The sequence below is a fragment of the Brachyhypopomus gauderio genome, chromosome 16 (assembly GCF_052324685.1).
Source record: "Brachyhypopomus gauderio isolate BG-103 chromosome 16, BGAUD_0.2, whole genome shotgun sequence".
NCBI lineage: Eukaryota > Metazoa > Chordata > Actinopteri > Gymnotiformes > Hypopomidae > Brachyhypopomus > Brachyhypopomus gauderio.
In genome coordinates, this window is record NC_135226.1 from 2,027,863 (window position 1) to 2,049,827 (window position 21,965).

Genomic DNA, 21,965 nt, shown 5'->3' on the forward strand with positions numbered 1-21,965 from the left:
TGGTTTTTAATATCCTTTATTTTAATATTGAGAGCAACAGTACAAGCAAAACTTTCTTTCTCGCAACAACTGAATCTCCAGAGCAGTTGGCTGTGCATTCTGCAGTAGTTTGGGTAACAGACAGACCAGTTCTCTTGGTGTTCTCAGGGACAGCAGGGTCAGGATGTTGTCAGCTCACATAATCAGGTGGTCAAAACAACTTACCAACTCAAGGAAATGACAGAAGTCAAATGTAAACAATATGTTGAGATCAGACCAAACACAGATGTAGTGAATTTCTAAAGATGCGATAAAAAAAATTCCTTGTTTACCATTTGTGGCATTATCAATAAATTTTTTATGCAGTCATGGCATTGATATGTATACATAAATATTCAAGACTGTGAAGATGTTCCTCCTGAAGTCTGTTATAAAAACAGTGGGCAGTAATGCTATCAGCTTGCCCAGAAGGTTCATTAGAGTCAGAGTCAGTGTATAATGCTCTTATTACCAACCAATGTAAACTTACATCTACATACAGAACTATGTCCCACTCCACTGTAAAACATTAACCTTACAATAACACAATAGCTGAAATACTGACCTGTCCTGGCATTATATACCAACAGCAGTGCAAATCAAACAAAATAAGCATGTAACTCCTAGCCAAGACACCCGTCTGAGAGCAGGAGTGTTCTCAACAGCACATGGGCAAATATATATCGTGCTTACTGAAAATAACATGATATGAAGTAAAAATCATATTTAATGAACTCCAGTGTAATGTATAGACTGGAGAAATGACTCAAGTAGTAAACAGTGAGCTTACCAAGGTTTTAAAGGTGATGTTTTAAATGAAAGGTTTTAATTGAAAGGTTTTAAAGGAGATTTTATAGGAGGGGTTTTAAAGGAGAAGTTTAAAAGCCGTCAAGTATGCTGCTACCTAAATGCTTCACGTTTCAGCTATTCAAACCCTGAAATGTGATCACCTAAAGTCATCTGTGAAAACCAGGAAGAAGCAATTACTGTCAGGTAACAACCCTTAACATGAAATTAATAAATGAATCTGAAAAAACATAAATAAAACAGTCTCATTATTTTTCAATGTCTCTTATGTGAAGGTGATCTCTTCCATAAAGGTGACCTCTTCCGTAAAGGTAATCTTATCCGTAAAGGTAATCTCTTCCATAACGGTGACCTCATCCATAACGGTGATCTCATCCATAACGGTGACCTCTTCCATAACGGTGACCTCATCCATAAAGGTGATCCTGAACTATAACAGTTACAGTGTTTGTTGCAGTTGTCTGCTGTTGGCAACATATTTCCTGGAGAAAGCAGGTGATGTGAAGTCTTTACTGTGAATGTTACTAGTGTGAGGATCTCTGCTCTTGTTTTCCTTATTTATAGTCTGTTGTGTAGGCACCCTCACATACTCGTAGGTACAGTGATCCACCAGTTTTAAACATACTTCCAAGTCCACTAAAGTGATGAATGTACTCCTGATCAGAGAGACTTCTAACTCTTCAGTTAATCTAATCCCAGAGGTGAAGCCCTGTACAGCTCGAGCAGCGCAGTGGTTTAACACGGTGCTCATATCTCTCATGGTGCGTTCTCATGCTCTAGACCTTAATGGCAAAGTCACCCTGTGATTCTCCAGCTGTCTACAACATCGGATCCCGTTCCATGTTAGTTTTTGAAGGCCCCGTACCGACTTGCTTTGCTAATGAAGTTCTTCAGCAGGTCGTGGTCCATGTCGGCAAAAGCCTGGGTTTGTGTGACGGCCGTCAGGTGGTTGACACAGAACTTGAAGCAGAACTCCTCAAGGTCCTGCCAAAGAAAGCACACCCATGGTTAATGCTGCGTTGAGCTGAACACGGCACAAGCACCTCCAAGCCCACGCGGGTTAAGAGGGAGCTGAACGTCCTGGACAATATTATACATCACAGATTAAAGGTTATAATACACATCACAGATTAAAGGTTATAATACACATCACAGATTAAAGGTTACAATATATTATACACCATAGATTAAAGGTTATAATATAAATCACAAATTAAAGGTTATATTAAAAATCATAGATTAATGGATACAATAGCATATGTTTATATATTATAGATCAAAGGATAGGTTGCATGTGTTATACAAACGTAATGAGTATAGATACCATACTTTACGAGTCATAAAGGACAGATTAGCAGACATTACACATCATAGACTAAACTGTGTTCCAAATTATTGTACAAAAAGTGTTTAGGAGTGATAAGGTAAGAAGTATTTTGTTTGTCAGTTAAACCCATTGATGGTGATGTGTGGCAGGACTCTTTAAATCACTGAAAGCAATTACAGTGTGTGTGTGTGTGTGTGTGTGTGCGCGCGCACGTGGGTGTGTGTGTGTGCATGGGTGTACATGTGTGTGTACCATGCACTTACGCGTGCCTCGTACTTGACAGCAGCAGACAGTAGTGTGATGGCATTGTCTTCGGAGATGCCTCTTTTAATGGTCTCCTGACAGAGTCTCTTCAGACGCGCCTCTCTGTAGTAAGTAGCAAGATCTAGAAGACCTTTAGATGACAGAGATGGGAGTCACTACATGGACTAAATCAAGACCTAAAATAAACTTCTCTCCCAAAGACCTCCATCAGAACATGAATTCAAACAGGTCAAATCTATTCACGTACAGAACAAACAGGCCTTGTTTGATAAATGGCCACATAGAAGTCGAGTAACCATAGGAATTATTCACACAATACAGGAATCATAAGAATATGAAAGATCATTAAAAGGTAAAGATGATATAAACACAGTTCCCTCATATCCCGTATTTCACACAAAACGTCCCAACTCCCAAAATCCCAACTAGATTATATATTTTTTATTTGACTCTATGATACTCCAGAAACAATACAGAACAATAATACTGCTTAAATGTATTATTTATACAGAATGGCTAATGATGAGATAATAAGACTTGTGTTACCAATAGCGTCCTCAGGGGGAAGGTTAATGGTGTCGGTGTAGAGGTATTCCAGAAAGGCGCGGTACACCAGGTACGAGAACTGAGTGACCTCAATAGCAGTCTCATCTGTCTCGGTTAACAGCGTTCGGAAATGTTCACACCTTTAAATAAAGAAAAAAAAGAAACATCGCTCACAGGAAAATGCCTCATTGGTAAAGAATCTCTCACATGCATGTGTTCATATTTACTAGACACACTAATGTTTCAGTTTGAGGGTAAAGATTATTATCAGACTATTATTATTATAAAGATTGTTATCAGACTATTACTATTATAAAGATTATTATTAGACTATTCCTCCAGCTGCTCAGAAATGTTCCCAGGAAAAATATTTCAGACATTTCACTCAAAAATAAAAAATGCTCAACGATACACAGGAGTAAAGAGTATAGAATACAATTCTTTTTATTGTTATTGAATCCTAGCAGTGGACTGATAGGTATGAACGCTGGGATGTGACCCAGCAGAACCACACAACTCAGCTAGAAGAAGCAGAGCACAAACAGGTCCAGACACAGAAATCCCACAGTGGCATGAGGAAAAGCTGAGACGTGTCCAAGAGGGAACCACAACACGCCTCGGGCACGGAACCACAACACGCCTCGGGCACAGAACCACAACACGCCTCGGGCACAGAACCACAACACGCCTCGGGTACAGAACCACAACACGCCTCGGGTACGGAACCACAACACGCCTCGGGTACAGAACCACAACACGCCTCGGGCACAGAACGACAACACGCCTCGGGCACGGAACCACAACACGCCTCGGGTACAGAACCACAACACGCCTCGGGTACAGAACCACAACACGCCTCGGGTACGGAACCACAACACGCCTCGGGTACGGAACCACAACACGCCTCGGGCACGGAACGACAACACGCCTCGGGCACGGAACCACAACACGCCTCGGGCACGGAACCACAACACGCCTCGGGCACAGAACGACAACACGCCTCGGGTACAGAACGACAACACGCCTCGGGTACAGAACCACAACACGCCTCGGGTACGGAACCACAACACGCCTCGGGTACAGAACGACAACACGCCTCGGGTACAGAACCACAACACGCCTCGGGTACAGAACCACAACACGCCTCGGGCACGGAACCACAACACGCCTCGGCCACGGAACCACAACACGCCTCGGGTACAGAACGACAACACGCCTCGGGTACGGAACCACAACACGCCTCGGGTACAGAACCACAACACGCCTCGGGCACAGAACCACAACACGCCTCGGGTACGGAACCACAACACGCCTCGGGTACAGAACGACAACACGCCTCGGGTACAGAACCACAACACGCCTCGGGTACAGAACCACAACACGCCTCGGGCACGGAACCACAACACGCCTCGGGCACGGAACCACAACACGCCTCGGGTACAGAACCACAACACGCCTTGGGTACAGAACCACAACACGCCTCGGGCACGGAACCACAACACGCCTTGGGCACAGATGGCCAGGAGCACAACACCAGTGTTTTGTAACACACACAGTCACACTACACACAGAAACAACTATATATACAGTCACACTACACACAGAAACAACTAGTCACACTACACAGAGGAACCACTATACCCAGTATCACCAAATGGCGGACCGCGGTCCGGATCCGGACCCGAACGCCGTCCTGTCCGGACCCAATCACATTCCTGATTAACTGGATACGGACCCAAATGCCAAAAAAATTTTAACGGGAGACTATATTTTAAACCGGAGAATTTATTTTCAGACGAGTGTTACGTTCACCACCCATTTGAGTGTGGTGGACAACTATACAATCACACTACACACAGGAACAACTATACTGTCACACTACACACAGGAACAACTATACTGTCACACTACACACAGAAACAAGTATACAGTCACACTACACACAGAAACAAGTATACAGTCACACTACACACAGAAACAAGTATACAGTCACACTACACACAGAAACAACTATACAGTCACACTACACACAGAAACAAGTATACAGTCACACTACACACAGGAACAACTATACAGTCACACTACACACAGAAACAATTATACCGCCACACTACATCCAGGAAACTATAGTCACAGTACACACAGAAACAACTATACAGTCACACTACACACAGAAACAATTATACAGTCACACTACACACAGAAACAACTACATAGAGGAATAACTATATAGTCATACTACACACAGGAAACTATAGTCACACTACACACAGAAATAAATATACTGTCATACTACACAGAGGAACAATCTGGTGAGCGGCCAGTTTTAACACTAACGATAGGTGCGCACAACTAAGCATGCACACCCATCATTTGTTGACAACCTGGAGGTTCTCTGCTTAGCAAGTAGTGTATATCAGAAATGACTTCCTGGAACAGGCACCATCATGTCTGTGGTTAAACTCCTACTAACGGTCTGTGGCAGATGTTTGTTTTCTTGATATCATATAAAGCAAACTTTCACTTAGAGATTATCTGAGGACAGAAACCCTTCAGGCAAGAATGTTCCACAGAGTGAAGGAAGGTCAGAAGGTCTCAGAGGGGATGGAGGTACCTGATTTTAAGCAGAGCTTTGTGAACGTAGATACACTTCCCATCCACCAGAAACTTCAGGTCAGAGATTTCTGGGCTGTCAAACTCTCTTTTGAGGGACTGGGACACAGTCAGGTAGTCATCTCCATCTATCAAACAATATTCAGCATAGTTATATATGTAGTCGTATAAGTGTAACGGCACAAAAGTGAGAATAAATGAGTGTGAGGCATGTAGGTGTAACCAGACAGTAGCCCAGGCATCTTACCCACGGAGAGAAGACGCCAGGTGATGGCAGGCGTGGCGAAGCAGGCGAAGACGTCGTCCGTGGTGGAGAAGTGTGTGAGGTGTGGGAGTGCCACAGCCTGGCCACGACACTGACCCCACATCAGAACCTGACCGCTCTGGCTCTTAGCAGCCGACGTGTGGCTGGTGTGACAAGCAGCCACCTCCACCATCCTAGGGAGTGTGTACGACGCCCACACGCAGCACATCAGCACAGACACACACACACACACACACACACACACACACACACACACACACACACATCAGCACACACACACACGCATACATGCTAGGATATGTATACCCTCAAAAACACACCCACACGCATATATGCTAAGATACACATAAGTTCACACACACACACACACACAAACACACTAACATAGCACCTGCTAGCTCTAATCAAAACGTGATGCCAGCAGCTCTCCAACACTGACCTGTATGAACAATCTACTATATAAGAGAGTAGGGGGGGAGTGTATCTGAGGAGGGGAGTGTATCTGAGGAGGGGAGTGTATCTGGGGAGGGGAGTGTATCAGGAGAGCGGAGTGTATCAGGGGAGGGGAGTGTATCAGGAGAGCGGAGTGTATCAGGAGAGGGGAGTGTATCTGGGGAGGGGAGTGTATCAGGAGAGCGGAGTGTATCAGGAGAGGGGAGTGTATCAGGGGAGGGGAGTGTATCTGAGGAGGGGAGTGTATCTGAGGAGGGGAGTGTATCGGGGGAGGGGCGTGTATCGGGGGAGGGGAGTGTATCAGGAGAGGGGAGTGTATCAGGGGAGGGGAGTGTATCTGAGGAGGGGAGTGTATCTGGGGAGGGGAGTGTATCAGGGAGGGGAGTGTATCTGGGGAGGGGAGTGTATCTGGGGAGGGGAGTGTATCAGGGGAGGGGAGTGTATCAAGAGAGGGGAGTGTATCTGGGGAGGGGAGTGTATCAGGAGAGGGGAGTGTATCAGGGGAGGGGAGTGTATCAGGGGAGGGGAGTGTATCAGGGAGGGGAGTGTATCTGGGGAGGGGAGTGTATCAGGGGAGGGGAGTGTATCTGGGAGGGGAGTGTATCTGGGGAGGGGAGTGTATCAGGGGAGGGGAGTGTATCTGGGGAGGGGAGTGTATCAGGGAGGGGAGTGTATCAGGAGAGTGGAGTGTATCAGGAGAGGGGAGTGTATCAGGGGAGGGGAGTGTATCTGAGGAGGGGAGTGTATCAGGGAGGGGAGTGTATCTGGGGAGGGGAGTGTATCAGGAGAGTGGAGTGTATCAGGAGAGGGGAGTGTATCAGGGGAGGGGAGTGTATCTGAGGAGGGGAGTGTATCAGGGAGGGGAGTGTATCAGGGGAGGGGAGTATATCTGAGGAGGGGATTGTATCAGGGAGGGGAGTGTATCAGGGGAGGGGAGTGTATCAGGGGAGGGGAGTGTATCAGGGGAGGGGAGTATATCTGAGGAGGGGAGTGTATCAGGTGAGGGGAGTGTATCAGGTGAGGGGAGTGTATCAGGTGAGGGGAGTGTATCTGGGGAGGGGAGTGTATCAGGGGAGGGGAGTGTATCTGAGGAGGGGAGTGTATCAGGTGAGGGGAGTGTATCTGGGGAGGGGAGTGTATCAGGGGAGGGGAGTGTATCTGAGGAGGGGAGTGTATCAGGGGAGGGGAGTGTATCTGAGGAGGGGAGTGTATCAGGGGAGGGGAGTGTATCAGGAGAGCGGAGTGTATCAGGAGAGGGGAGTGTATCAGGGGAGGGGAGTGTATCTGAGGAGGGGAGTGTATCTGAGGAGGGGAGTGTATCAGGGAGGGGAGTGTATCTGGGGAGGGGAGTGTATCAGGGGAGGGGAGTGTATCAGGAGAGCGGAGTGTATCAGGAGAGGGGAGTGTATCTGAGGAGGGGAGTGTATCAGGAGAGGGGAGTGCATCAGGGGAGGGGAGTGTATCAGGGGAGGGGAGTGTATCTGAGGAGGGGAGTGTATCAGGTGAGGGGAGTGTATCAGGGGAGGGGAGTGTATCTGAGGAGGGGAGTGTATCAGGTGAGGGGAGTGTATCAGGTGAGGGGAGTGTATCTGGGGAGGGGAGTGTATCAGGGGAGGGGAGTGTATCTGAGGAGGGGAGTGTATCAGGTGAGGGGAGTGTATCTGGGGAGGGGAGTGTATCAGGGGAGGGGAGTGTATCTGAGGAGGGGAGTGTATCAGGGGAGGGGAGTGTATCTGAGGAGGGGAGTGTATCAGGGGAGGGGAGTGTATCAGGAGAGCGGAGTGTATCAGGAGAGGGGAGTGTATCAGGGGAGGGGAGTGTATCTGAGGAGGGGAGTGTATCTGAGGAGGGGAGTGTATCAGGGAGGGGAGTGTATCTGGAGAGCGGAGTGTATCAGGAGAGGGGAGTGTATCAGGGGAGGGGAGTGTATCAGGGGAGGGGAGTGTATCTGAGGAGGGGAGTGTATCAGGGGAGGGGAGTGTACCTGAGGAGGGGAGTGTATCAGGTGAGGGGAGTGTATCAGGGAGGGGAGTGTATCTGGGGAGGGGAGTGTATCAGGTGAGGGGAGTGTATCAGGGAGGGGAGTGTATCAGGGAGGGGAGTGTATCAGGGGAGGGGAGTGTATCTGAGGAGGGGAGTGTATCAGGGAGGGGAGTGTATCTGGGGAGGGGAGTGTATCAGGAGAGCGGAGTGTATCAGGAGAGGGGAGTGTATCAGGGGAGGGGAGTGTATCAGGGAGGGGAGTGTATCTGGGGAGGGGAGTGTATCAGGAGAGCGGAGTGTATCAGGAGAGGGGAGTGTATCTGGGGAGGGGAGTGTATCTGAGGAGGGGAGTGTATCAGGGGAGGGGAGTGTATCAGGGGAGGGGAGTGTATCAGGGGAGGGGAGTGTATCCAGGGGTGATAGTGGGAAAAATTCCTGAGCCTGAACTTTTTCTGAGTGGGGGGGAGGGGGGGGTGGAGTGTTAGTGTACCATATTTAGAATATTTCATAATTAATCTTTAAATTAATTAATAAATAAGTCAGGTAATCATTATAGTGAAATAAAAAACTAATTTCTATTAATATTCTGAGAAAATGCTGTAACCTAAAGATTTAGATTAGACACAATATGTTAAAAACAGGCATAATTATTTATTCATTACTGTTAGTAAATTATAGGATACCAGACAACTCAAAGAAATTATGCAAATAAATTTTAAAAGAATTACAAGTATTATGATTATAGTTAGTTTTTATATATAAAATTTAATAAATATTTTGTGTTGGTTTATTAGGACATACATTTTGTGCTTTTGTTCATGTATTACATGTATTTGTTCATGTTCAATTATGCAAATAAATTTGAAAAGAATTACAAGTATTATGATTATAGTTAGTTTTTATATATAAAATTTAATAAATTTAATAAATATTTTGTGTTGGTTTATTAGGACATACATTTTGTGCTTTTGTTCATGTATTACACCTTACGCTGTAAGGCGGCCAGGATGAACCAGATCGTCTGACCACCTGTACCAGCTAAAAACATTCTTATATTTCTGATAAAAATTTAACTTAATCAGAATAAAGATAAAATACTGAAGTTATCTTGCATCTACCTCTGAAGCTCTTCCGATGTCTGAAATACAGGCGGTCCCCGGGTTACGAAGTTGATCCGTCGTAAATCGATTTTCGGTGTAAATCGGAACATACGTACATGTATGTACGTAAATAACGTACTATACGCAGTTATCCTATCCTAAAGCTAGCCTTTTGGCCAATACCTTTATTCATAGCTGCGTTTAACTAATCCTGACGCCACGCACACCAAACACCAAGTTCCGTTTACGACGCAGAACCATTTAGGTCCAAACAAGGCTTTATACAGTAAATGGGAGATGTGTAGTAACCACGAAAATCGTACCTTGGGAACCTCGTAAGGATCATATTTCGGCCTCAAAACAGATAGCATGCGCACGCGTGTGGTTTATCATTATGATTTGACGGATTCCCCCCCGCCCCCCCCCTCAATTTTTTTTTCTCGCGGACATGTCGGTACGCCGGAATTCTGGCGTGGCGCCTGAAAACTATCAGGCCTGTGTATCTGGGGAGGGGAGTGTATCTGGGGAGGGGAGTGTATCAGGAGAGCGGAGTGTATCAGGAGAGCGGAGTGTATCAGGAGAGGGGAGTGTATCTGGGGAGGGGAGTGTATCTGAGGAGGGGAGTGTATCTGAGGAGGGGAGTGTATCCAGGGGTGATAGTGGGAAAAATTCCTGAGCCTGAACTTTTTCTGAGTGGGGGGGAGGGGGGGGGGGTGGAGTGTTAGTGTACCATATTTAGAATATTTCATAATTAATCTTTAAATTAATTAATAAATAAGTCAGGTAATCATTATAGTGAAATAAAAAACTAATTTCTATTAATATTCTGAGAAAATGCTGTAACCTAAAGATTTAGATTAGACACAATATGTTAAAAACAGGCATAATTATTTATTCATTACTGTTAGTAAATTATAGGATACCAGACAACTCAAAGAAATTATGCAAATAAATTTTAAAAGAATTACAAGTATTATGATTATAGTTAGTTTTTATATATAAAATTTAATAAATATTTTGTGTTGGTTTATTAGGACATACATTTTGTGCTTTTGTTCATGTATTACATGTATTTGTTCATGTTCAATTATGCAAATAAATTTGAAAAGAATTACAAGTATTATGATTATAGTTAGTTTTTATATATAAAATTTAATAAATTTAATAAATATTTTGTGTTGGTTTATTAGGACATACATTTTGTGCTTTTGTTCATGTATTACACCTTACGCCGTAAGGCGGCCAGGATGAACCAGATCGTCTGACCACCTGTACCGGCTAAAAACATTCTTATATTTCTGATAAAAATTTAACTTAATCAGAATAAAGATAAAATACTGAAGTTATCTTGCATCTACCTCTGAAGCTCTTCCGATGTCTGAAATACAGGCGGTCCCCGGGTTACGAAGTTGATCCGTCGTAAATCGATTTTCGGTGTAAATCGGAACATACGTACATGTATGTACGTAAATAACGTACTATACGCAGTTATCCTATCCTAAAGCTAGCCTTTTGGCCAATACCTTTATTCATAGCTGCGTTTAACTAATCCTGACGCCACGCACACCAAACACCAAGTTCCGTTTACGACGCAGAACCATTTAGGTCCAAACAAGGCTTTATACAGTAAATGGGAGATGTGTAGTAACCACGAAAATCGTACCTTGGGAACCTCGTAAGGATCATATTTCGGCCTCAAAACAGATAGCATGCGCGCGCGTGTGGTTTATCATTATGATTTGACGGATTCCCCCCCCAATTTTTTTTTCTCGCGGACATGTCGGTACGCCGGAATTCCGGCGTGGCGCCTGAAAACTATCAGGCCTGTGTATCTGGGGAGGGGAGTGTATCTGGGGAGGGGAGTGTATCAGGGGAGGGGAGTGTATCTGGGGAGGGGAGTGTATCAGGTGAGGGGAGTGTATCTGGGGAGGGGAGTGTATCAGGAGAGGGGAGTGTATCAGGAGAGGGGAGTGTATCTGAGGAGGGGAGTGTATCAGGGGAGGGGAGTGTATCAGAGGAGGGGAGTGTATCAGGGGAGGGGAGTGTATCTGGGGAGGGGAGTGTATCAGGGGAGGGGAGTGTATCTGAGGAGGGGAGTGTATCTGAGGAGGGGAGTGTATCTGAGGAGGGGAGTGTATCTGGGGAGGGGAGTGTATCTGAGGAGGGGAGTGTATCAGGGGAGGGGAGTGTATCAGGTGAGGGAAGTGTATCTGGGGAGGGGAGTGTATCTGAGGAGGGGAGTGTATCAGGAGATGGGAGTGTATCAGGAGAGGGGAGTGTATCTGAGGAGGGGAGTGTATCAGGGGAGGGGAGTGTATCAGAGGAGGGGAGTGTATCAGGGGAGGGGAGTGTATCTGGGGAGGGGAGTGTATCAGGTGAGTGGAGTGTATCTGAGGAGGGGAGTGTATCAGGGGAGGGGAGTGTATCTGAGGAGGGGAGTGTATCTGGGGAGGGGAGTGTATCAGGTGAGGGGAGTGTATTTGAGGAGGGGAGTGTATCAGGGGAGGGGAGTGTATCTGAGGAGGGGAGTGTATCTGGGGAGGGGAGTGTATCTGGGGAGGGGAGTGTATCTGAGGAGGGGAGTGTATCTGGGGAGGGGAGTGTATCTGGGGAGGGGAGTGTATCAGGAGAGGGGAGTGTATCAGGGGAGGGGAGTGTATCTGAGGAGGGGAGTGTATCAGGAGAGGGGAGTGTATCAGGGGAGGGGAGTGTATCTGAGGAGGGGAGTGTATCAGGAGAGGGGAGTGTATCTGAGGAGGGGAGTGTATCTGAGGAGGGGAGTGTATCAGGAGAGGGGAGTGTATCTGGGGAGGGGAGTGTATCAGGGGAGGGGAGTGTATCTGAGGCAAGGTTATAATCGTTAACGAAAACGAACGAAAAAACGAAAACTAATATTGAAAAAACATTTTCGCTAAATGAAATAAATAATAAAGGTAATTAAAAGAAAAAAACGACAAGTAACTGTAACTATATTACATGTTTAGAAAACTAACTAAAACGTACTGAAATTATAGATAGGATACCCTTCGTTTTCGTGTTTGTCAGTTTATTTATAAGTCTTGTGAACTGATATGAGATTGATTTTTTTCACTAGAAGTTTTATATTAGCTGACAGAAGCGTACGACACATTGTGGTCCGTCACGTCTCTTGTTTAGAGCTCCTGCTTGCCATGCTAGCTGCAAAATTACCACAACAAAGTTGTGGAGAAAACGGCGAGTCCTGTATCGGATTTAAAAAATATGACTACACGTCTTGTAGTAGAAACAGGTGATAAAAATATATGAAGTAATTATCAAGAGGAAAATCCCACGAATCTCAAAGCTCACACAATAGGGCTAACTGCCAGTACCTTGACAAGCTAGCCTCTGAGTAGCTCCACCGAAAGAGAAGCACCATCCCGGCTGGGTAGCACCGGGAAGGAGAACCATAATGGACCGTTTTCACCAGTAATCAAATAGCTGCTAGTTAGTTAATACTCAGGAAAAGCGCAAGCGGGCGGATGCACTAGTTAACGTATTGAGACTGGATGTCAACACGACTGTGTGACTCGATTGCCTTCAAAAAGTTTGGCTTTTCACACGAACCAAAATAGGGTTACACTCCTATGTTCGTGTCTGTTCTAGTCTGGCAATTTTCAACAGCAAAATTACACATTTTGCACTTAAGGCTTCTATCTTGTGGACTGTTGGTTTAAAATGGTATCTTTTGATGAGTTTTTATGACACAATATTTACTTTGGACTTTTTGAATCCTGCACCTGACAAATAACCCAAAATATTAAAAAAAAAAACTAAAAAACTAATACTAGAACTAATGAAAACTAAACTAAAACTAAGCTTTAAAAAAATAATTAAAACTAATAAAAACTAGCAAACATGCTCTAAAAACGAATTAAAACTAACTGAATTAGAAAAAAGTCACAATGAAATAAAAACTAAACTATAATGAAAAATCCAAAACTATTATAACCTTGATCTGAGGAGGGGAGTGTATATCACTTTACTACCAGTGGACAGTGCCAATGTCGCCTGCTACCTTCATATTACATGTGTGTTTGTGATGGGTCTGTGTGCTCAGTCACAATTAACACGCTTCACATCCATCCAACCGAAAAACAAAGTATCTGGACTTCACTAATCGCCCCGACATCCTGGCCTGTTCATGCTGACCTTTCTCTGTCCACGCTGAGGAGCGTGGGTAAGGCCTGGTTGCACTTGCTGCCCGTGCCCAGTTGCCCGTAAGAGTTGGCCCCCCAGGCGTAAACAAAGCCCTCGTCCGTCAGGGCCAGGGTGTGCGCATAGCCACACGCCACCTGCAGAGTGCACAGGACACGGACGTTTGCATGAGTGTGAGAGGCAGACACGATACACACGCCTTTCTCATCTGAAATGAGTAGGGCAGGATGGGTGTGAATAAACTACATCCACTCAGTACAACTGTAGCAATGTACTGGAATACAATGTCATGAGTAGAAGTGAGAGTAAGTGTGTTATTGTAAATATATGTAAAGGTGTTCTGGCTTGTGTAATTATGTATATTACTCTCACACACCTGTATGTTAACTCACCTGTGCCCTCTCATACCTGTATGTTAACTCACCTGTGTCCTCTCATACCTGTATATTAACTCACCTGTGCCCTCTCATACCTGTATGTTAACTCACCTGTGCCCTCTTAATACCTGTATGTTAACTCACCTGTGCCCTCTTAATACCTGTATGTTAACTCACCTGTGCCCTCTCATACCTGTATGTTAACTCACCTGTGCCCTCTAATACATGTATGTTAACTCACCTGTGCCCTCTCATACCTGTATGTTAACTCACCTGTGCCCTCTCATACCTGTATGTTAACTCACCTGTGCCCTCTCATACACCTGTGTTATCTCACCTGTGCCCTCTCATACCTGTATGTTATCTCACCTGTGCCCTCTCATACACCTGTGTTACCTCACCTGTGCCCCCTAATACCTGTATGTTAACTCACCTGTGCCCTCTAATACCTGTATGTTAACTCACCTGTGCCCTCTCAAACACCTGTGTTATCTCACCTGTGCCCTCTCAAACACCTGTGTTATCTCACCTGTGCCCTCTCATACCTGTATGTTAACTCACCTGTGCCCTCTCATACCTGTATGTTAACTCACCTGTGCCCTCTAATACATGTATGTTAACTCACCTGTGCCCTCTCATACCTGTATGTTAACTCACCTGTGCCCTCTCATACCTGTATGTTAACTCACTTGTGCCCTCTAATACCTGTATGTTAACTCACCTGTGCCCTCTCATACACCTGTGTTATCTCACCTGTGCCCTCTAATACCTGTATGTTATCTCACCTGTGCCCTCTCATACACCTGTGTTACCTCACCTGTGCCCTCTAATACCTGTATGTTAACTCACCTGTGCCCTCTAATACCTGTATGTTAACTCACCTGTGCCCTCTCAAACACCTGTGTTATCTCACCTGTGCCCTCTCATACCTGTATGTTAACTAACCTGTGCCCTCTAATACCTGTATGTTAACTCACCTGTGCCCTCTCATACCTGTATGTTAACTCACCTGTGCCCTCTCATACCTGTATGTTAACTCACCTGTGCCCTCTTATTGTGTTTGTTTCTTTTTTTATGTTTAAGTCTAACATTTTATTTTTACTGTTCTTATCTTTGCTCCCCCCCTTTAGATCTTATTTACTTTTTATTCTTTTATTTACTGTACTTTTTACATTCTATGTTATTTTATTATATATTTTTCTTTATATATGTGATTAATTTCTTATATCTATTGTTTTACATTTTTCTGTTTTCTTTTCATTTGTAAAGCACTTTGAATGACCGTTGTGTATGAAAGGTGCTATATAAATAAACTTGCCTTGCCTTGCTTTGCCTAATACCTGTATGTTAACTCACCTGTGCCCTCTAATAAACCTGTGTTATCTCACCTGTGCCCTCTCATACCTGTATGTTAACTCACCTGTGCCCTCTAATACCTGTATGTTAACTCACCTGTGCCCTCTCAAACACCTGTGTTATCTCACCTGTGCCCTCTCAAACACCTGTGTTATCTCACCTGTGCCCTCTCATACCTGTATGTTAACTCACCTGTGCCCTCTCATACCTGTATGTTAACTCACCTGTGCCCTCTAATACATGTATGTTAACTCACCTGTGCCCTCTCATACCTGTATGTTAACTCACCTGTGCCCTCTCATACCTGTATGTTAACTCACTTGTGCCCTCTAATACCTGTATGTTAACTCACCTGTGCCCTCTCATACACCTGTGTTATCTCACCTGTGCCCTCTAATACCTGTATGTTATCTCACCTGTGCCCTCTCATACACCTGTGTTACCTCACCTGTGCCCTCTAATACCTGTATGTTAACTCACCTGTGCCCTCTAATACCTGTATGTTAACTCACCTGTGCCCTCTCAAACACCTGTGTTATCTCACCTGTGCCCTCTCATACCTGTATGTTAACTAACCTGTGCCCTCTAATACCTGTATGTTAACTCACCTGTGCCCTCTCATACCTGTATGTTAACTCACCTGTGCCCTCTCATACCTGTATGTTAACTCACCTGTGCCCTCTTATTGTGTTTGTTTCTTTTTTTATGTTTAAGTCTAACATTTTATTTTTACTGTTCTTATCTTTGCTCCCCCCCTTTAGATCTTATTTACTTTTTATTCTTTTATTTACTGTACTTTTTACATTCTATGTTATTTTATTATATATTTTTCTTTATATATGTGATTAATTTCTTATATCTATTGTTTTACATTTTTCTGTTTTCTTTTCATTTGTAAAGCACTTTGAATGACCGTTGTGTATGAAAGGTGCTATATAAATAAACTTGCCTTGCCTTGCTTTGCCTAATACCTGTATGTTAACTCACCTGTGCCCTCTAATAAACCTGTGTTATCTCACCTGTGCCCTCTCATACCTGTATGTTAACTCACCTGTGCCCTCTAATACCTGTATGTTAACTCACCTGTGCCCTCTCATACCTGTATGTTAACTCACCTGTGCCCTCTCGTACCTGTATGTTAACTCACCTGTGCCCTCTCATACACCTGTGTTATCTCACCTGTGCCCTCTCATACACCTGTGTTATCTCACCTGTGCCCTCTCATACCTGTATGTTAACTCACCTGTGCCCTCTCATACCTGTATGTTAACTCACCTGTGCCCTCTAATACCTGTATGTTAACTCACCTGTGCCCTCTCGTACCTGTATGTTAACTAACCTGTGCCCTCTAATACCTGTATGTTATCTCACCTGTGCCCTCTCATACACCTGTGTTAACTCACCTGTGCCCTCTCATACCTGTATGTTAACTCACCTGTGCCCTCTCATGCACCTGTGTTATCTCACCTGTACTATGTTGACTCCCTGCAGGGCGGCGATTCGGCAGGGTGTCTGCTGGTTGCCGTTGTTCCCCAGACCGAGCTGACCGTTACAGTTGTAGCCCCACCCATACGTCTGTCCACACAGAGAGCAGAAGACCACTCAGTGGAGCACAACGCAGTTCAAGAAGGACAGAGGACCCATCACTGCAGCAGTAGTTACTGATCTATGAGCACGAGGGTGGTGTAGTTGAGCGTGAGGGTGCTCCACCTCTCCGTTCTCCAGGACTGCCATGGTGCACAGCTGGCCGCAGGCGATGTTCACCACCACCTTGTTCTGCAGACAGCTGCTGACCCGGCGTGGAGTGGGCTGGTTGGCCGTGGAGCCCGAGCCCACCTGGCCAGAGTTATTGTAGCCCCACGCATACACCTGCACGCACGCACACACACACACACACACACACACACACACACACACACACACACACACACACACACACACACACACACACACACACACACACACACACCAGTGTCACTACCAGCACAGTGTGTATAAGGGTCCAGTCATGCAGGACAGAGTATGACAGAGGGGAAAGTGCTAATCACATCCAGGCCAAAGGGTAATCCTTCTGACTCGTTCACTGATCAGGCCGTTCCTGCTGAACACACCTCCCCCTCGTTGGTGAGCGCCACGGTGTGGTGGGACCCACAGGCCACCTCCATCACCTTCTTGGTGATGAGGGTGGTGGAGACCAGGGCAGGAGTGATGCCATGGCTGGTGGTACCGTTACCCAGCTGGCTGTATCCGTTGTGTCCCCAGGCATACACCTCCCCCTCTGCAGGAGGAGAGAGGGGAGGAGAAGGAGAGAGAGAGATGAGGGAGAGAAGGGGAAAGAAGGAGGGAGAGAGAAGTAGAGGGGGCCATGAGGGTCTGCACACTCACAATTAAAGAGAGCAGCAGCTTGAGCCTGAGTGGAGAGTGAACTGTGTGTCTGGGTCTGTGTGGAGAGTGGACTGTGTGTCTGGGTCTGTGTGGAGAGTGGACTGTGTGTCTGGGTCTGTGTGGAGAGTGGACTGTGTGTCTGGGTCTGTGTGGAGAGTGAACTGTGTGTCTGGGTGTGAGTGGAGAGTGGACTGTGTGTCTGGGTCTGTGTGGAGAGTGGACTGCGTGTCTGGGTCTGTGTGGAGAGTGGACTGCGTGTCTGGGTCTGTGTGGAGAGTGGACTGCGTGTCTGGGTCTGTGTGGAGAGTGGACTGCGTGTCTGGGTCTGTGTGGAGAGTGGACTGCGTGTCTGGGTCTGTGTGGAGAGTGGACTGCGTGTCTGGGTCTGTGTGGAGAGTGGACTGCGTGTCTGGGTCTGTGTGGAGAGTGGACTGTGTGTCTGGGTCTGTGTGGAGAGTGGACTGTGTGTCTGGGTCTGTGTGGAGAGTGAACTGTGTGTCTGGGTCTGTGTGGAGAGTGGACTGTGTGTCTGGGTCTGTGTGGAGAGTGGACTGTGTGTCTGGGTCTGTGTGGAGAGTGAACTGTGTGTCTGGGTCTGAGTGGAGAGTGGACTGTGTGTCTGGGTCTGTGTGGAGAGTGAACTGTGTGTCTGGGTCTGTGTGGAGAGTGGTCTGTGTGTCTGGGTGTGTGGAGAGTGGACTGTGTGTCTGGGTCTGTGTGGAGAGTGGACTGTGTGTCTGGGTCTGTGTGGAGAGTGGACTGTGTGTCTGGGTCTGTGTGGAGAGTGGACTGTGTGTCTGGGTCTGTGTGGAGAGTGGACTGTGTGTCTGGGTCTGTGTGGAGAGTGGACTGTATGTCTGGGTCTGAGTGGAGAGTGGACTGTGTGTCTGGGTCTGTGTGGAGAGTGGACTGTGTGTCTGGGTCTGTGTGGAGAGTGGACTGTGTGTCTGGGTCTGTGTGGAGAGTGGACTGCGTGTCTGGGTCTGAGTGTCTGGGTCTGTGTGGAGAGTGAACTCTGTGTCTGACGTTTGGTCCTCGCTGGAATAGATCTGCTTGTTCAGGCCTAAAACTAGACCTGCTGTAGGAAAATTATTACAGGTAAAGAAAACAAGGAGAAAGAGAGGAGCACAGATTTATCATACTGTCTCCATAGCAACAAAATGTGCAATATGAAATTAGACTTCATATTAGACTACATAAACAATACGTAGCTAGCCTTCAGGTACAATGTCAATAGGAAAGGAAAAGACCCAGATGATTTTAGCTGTTTTGGATCACGTGGGAGGTGAAGTGAGTTAAAGGACGGATGAGCGTGTAGCGGACCTGCAGTGGCGATGACCACGTGTGGTCCAGTCCCACAGCTCAGAGACACTATCTTCTTCCCACACAGTACGTCTATCCTCCTGGGCTCTATGGTGCTCTGCAGGTCCCCCACTCCCAAGCAGCCGCTGCAGTTTGTCCCCAGAGCAAACACCTGCGGACAAAACCCAGAGGAAAGTCTAAACACCTCTAAAAACACTTTGAGAGAGAGAGAGAGAGAGAGAGAGAGAGAGAGAGAGAGAGATACTTGACAGTGAGTGGAGAAGGCGGTGCTGTGGTCTGTCCCACCTCGTCAGTGACGGTGACGTAGAGGGCCTCGTTAGCAGCAGTGCCGAACACACAGGCCTGGCGGACCAACCGGACCTGCTCAGGGGGCAGCAGGGCGAAGACGGGCCATTTCCCCACGTCCAGCATGGTACTCTGCAGCAAACACGTACAGCAAACACGTAATCTGTGATTCCCCCCCCCAGCCAGAAACAGGATACAGCAAGACTGGAAAACAGCAGCACATGTCCTTAGCCATACACTTCTACACTGGATCTGGATCAAAATGGCATAAGGCAATGAAGATGTTTTAATTAACTTTATAATTAATATAGCACATTTTCATACCACTGCAAGGGATTACAAGTTGCTCTTCTAATAACAAACTTCATCATATTCAATATGTAATAATTATGACACAAAAAACCAACCATTCTGGGAGGTCTTACTAGATTAATCCTTACTTTCTAATAAAATGGCTCAGAAAAGCAGGTACATGTATCATCCTGGAGGACAGCTGCACTAGACCATGTAGTTATCACATCTCTCTCAGCACTGTCGTTTATAAAGAGATGATCTCAGGTGTGCTGGGAGTCCTGCACACGACTCAGGGTAGATTTAAACTGATCTGAGATCTGTGGACTACACAGGTGTGCTGGGAGTCCTGCACACGACTCAGGGTAGATTTAAACTGATCTGAGATCTGTGGACTACACAGGTGTGTTGCGAGTCCTGGACAGAGGAGGAAACTGATGCTTGGGGCAAACTGACCCCAGAGTTTCTATAACACATGTACTTTATATGCAGGTTAGGCTAAGATAATCCTTACCTACTTACATCAGATATTACCTGACAGTCGACAAGAAAACTCCAGCCAGGGAATCAAGTTTAGGACGCGAGGGGTGAAGCTATGTTTGAATCATCCTACACCACCCTAAAGTCCCGATGTAGGGTCCACCCTAAAGTCCCGATGTAGGGTCCACCCTAAAGTCCCGATGTAGGGTCCACCCTAAAGTCCCGATGTAGGGTCCACCCTAAAGTCCCGATGTAGGGTCCATCCTGGCCGGGTGAGGTTAGCAGCGCGTGCTAGTTTAGCGTAGCGTGCTAGCGGCGTCAACTCCCCAGTGCGACGTTAATGTCCTTGTGTTGTTATTTTAACGCCAGCGCCCTCACCAACGGTGTGTTTACCGACCTTAGCCGCCTTTTATCTGTGTCTTTTCCATTCACGTTGTGACAAAAAACACCAAACAAAACACAGGTTCACCACAAGCGTCATTTTGGCTAACCTAGCTAGCCACCGTAGTCGGTCGTTCCTGCGCGCCTAGTGTAAAGTGAGTAGGCTATAGGTGTAGTATAGCGGAGTATAGAGTAGGCTATTACATATCTAAAATAACCAGATGGACCCGGTCAGTCGGGCAGCCGTGGCGAGGGTCTTCGCGTTGTTGTGCTACTGACTAGCAACTAGCGCCCTACCAGCCCTCACTACTGCCCCAGCACCGCCCTACCACCCCGCCTCCACGCACTACTGCCCCCCACCACCCCGCCTCCACACACTACTGCCCCCTTACCACCCCGCCTCCCCGCACTACTGCCCCCCTACCACCCCGCCTCCACGCACTACTACCCCCCTACCACCCCGCCTTCACGCACTACTGCCCCCTTACCACCCCGCCTCCACGCACTACTGCCCCCCTACCACCCCGCCTCCACGCACTACTGCCCCCCACCACCCCGCCTCCACGCACTACTGCCCCCCTACCACCCCGCCTCCACGCACTACTGCCCCCTTACCACCCCGCCTCCACGCACTACTGCACCCTACCACCCCGCCTCCATGCACTACTGCACCCTACCACCCTGCCTCCCCGCACTACTGCCCCCCTACCACCCCGCCTCCCCGCACTAATGCCCCCTACCACCCCGCCTCCACGCACTACTGCACCCTACCACCCCGCCTCCCCGCACTACTGCCCCCCTACCACCCCGCCTCCCCGCACTACTGCCCCCTACCACCCCGCCTCCACGCACTACTGCCCCCTACCACCCCGCCTCCACGCACTACTGCCCCCCACCACCCCGCCTCCCCGCACTACTGCCCCCTACCACCCCGCCTCCCCGCACTACTGCCCCCCTACCACCCCGCCTCCACGCACTACTGCCCCCCTACCACCCCGCCTCCATGCACTACTGCACCCTACCACCCCACCTCCACGCACTACTGCACCCTACCACCCCGCCTCCCCGCACTACTGCCCCCCTACCACCCCGCCTCCCCGCACTACTGCCCCCTACCACCCCGCCTCCCCGCACTACTGCCCCCTACCACCCCGCCTCCCCGCACTACTGCCCCCCTACCACCCCGCCTCCCCGCACTACTGCCCCAGCACACAACTGGTTCTTCAGGCTAGTCATGTCTGGCCTGTTTGTTTAAATTATACAGCACGTTTTCTTGTTGCTAAACTGCAAATTAGTGGTTTGCTGTCTTGGTAAATTGACTGTGTAATTTATAATGAAAGTAATGGACAGGAGTCTCGTGATTTTGAGGAGTCGATGTGGTAAACTAATGTACTGTAGATTAAGCTTCATTAGTTTACTATGCTGACTAATCTGAATAATGCTCTAATATGCCTTATTTACCCATAATACCATTGAAGAACCCAGCTATTCATAACATCCATGAAGAACTAATCTGTTCCTAACATCCATGAAGA

At 47.1% G+C, this 21,965-nt stretch overlaps 1 protein-coding gene across 3 annotated transcripts; it reads right to left on the reverse strand.

The window, feature by feature from the left end:
• rcbtb2 (regulator of chromosome condensation (RCC1) and BTB (POZ) domain containing protein 2) lies at positions 1-20,757 on the reverse strand. 3 transcript variants are annotated; one of them, XM_076976215.1, is made up of 12 exons: positions 20,104-20,757; positions 19,279-19,410; positions 18,994-19,144; positions 17,397-17,563; positions 16,996-17,154; positions 16,753-16,860; positions 13,547-13,689; positions 5,823-6,013; positions 5,577-5,703; positions 2,963-3,102; positions 2,416-2,546; positions 1-1,809 (listed from the first exon to the last, which is right to left on the reverse strand). In XM_076976215.1, exons 2-12 carry the CDS (start codon positions 19,402-19,404, stop codon positions 1,669-1,671), a joined length of 1,584 nt encoding a protein of 527 aa, XP_076832330.1. In that variant the 5' UTR covers positions 19,405-19,410; positions 20,104-20,757; the 3' UTR covers positions 1-1,668. The 3 variants fall into 3 exon arrangements, with proteins under 3 accessions (XP_076832330.1, XP_076832329.1, XP_076832331.1); XM_076976214.1 differs by having other exon boundaries at positions 20,092-20,757; XM_076976216.1 differs by having other exon boundaries at positions 20,084-20,757.
• Positions 20,758-21,965: the final 1,208 nt, after the last annotated feature.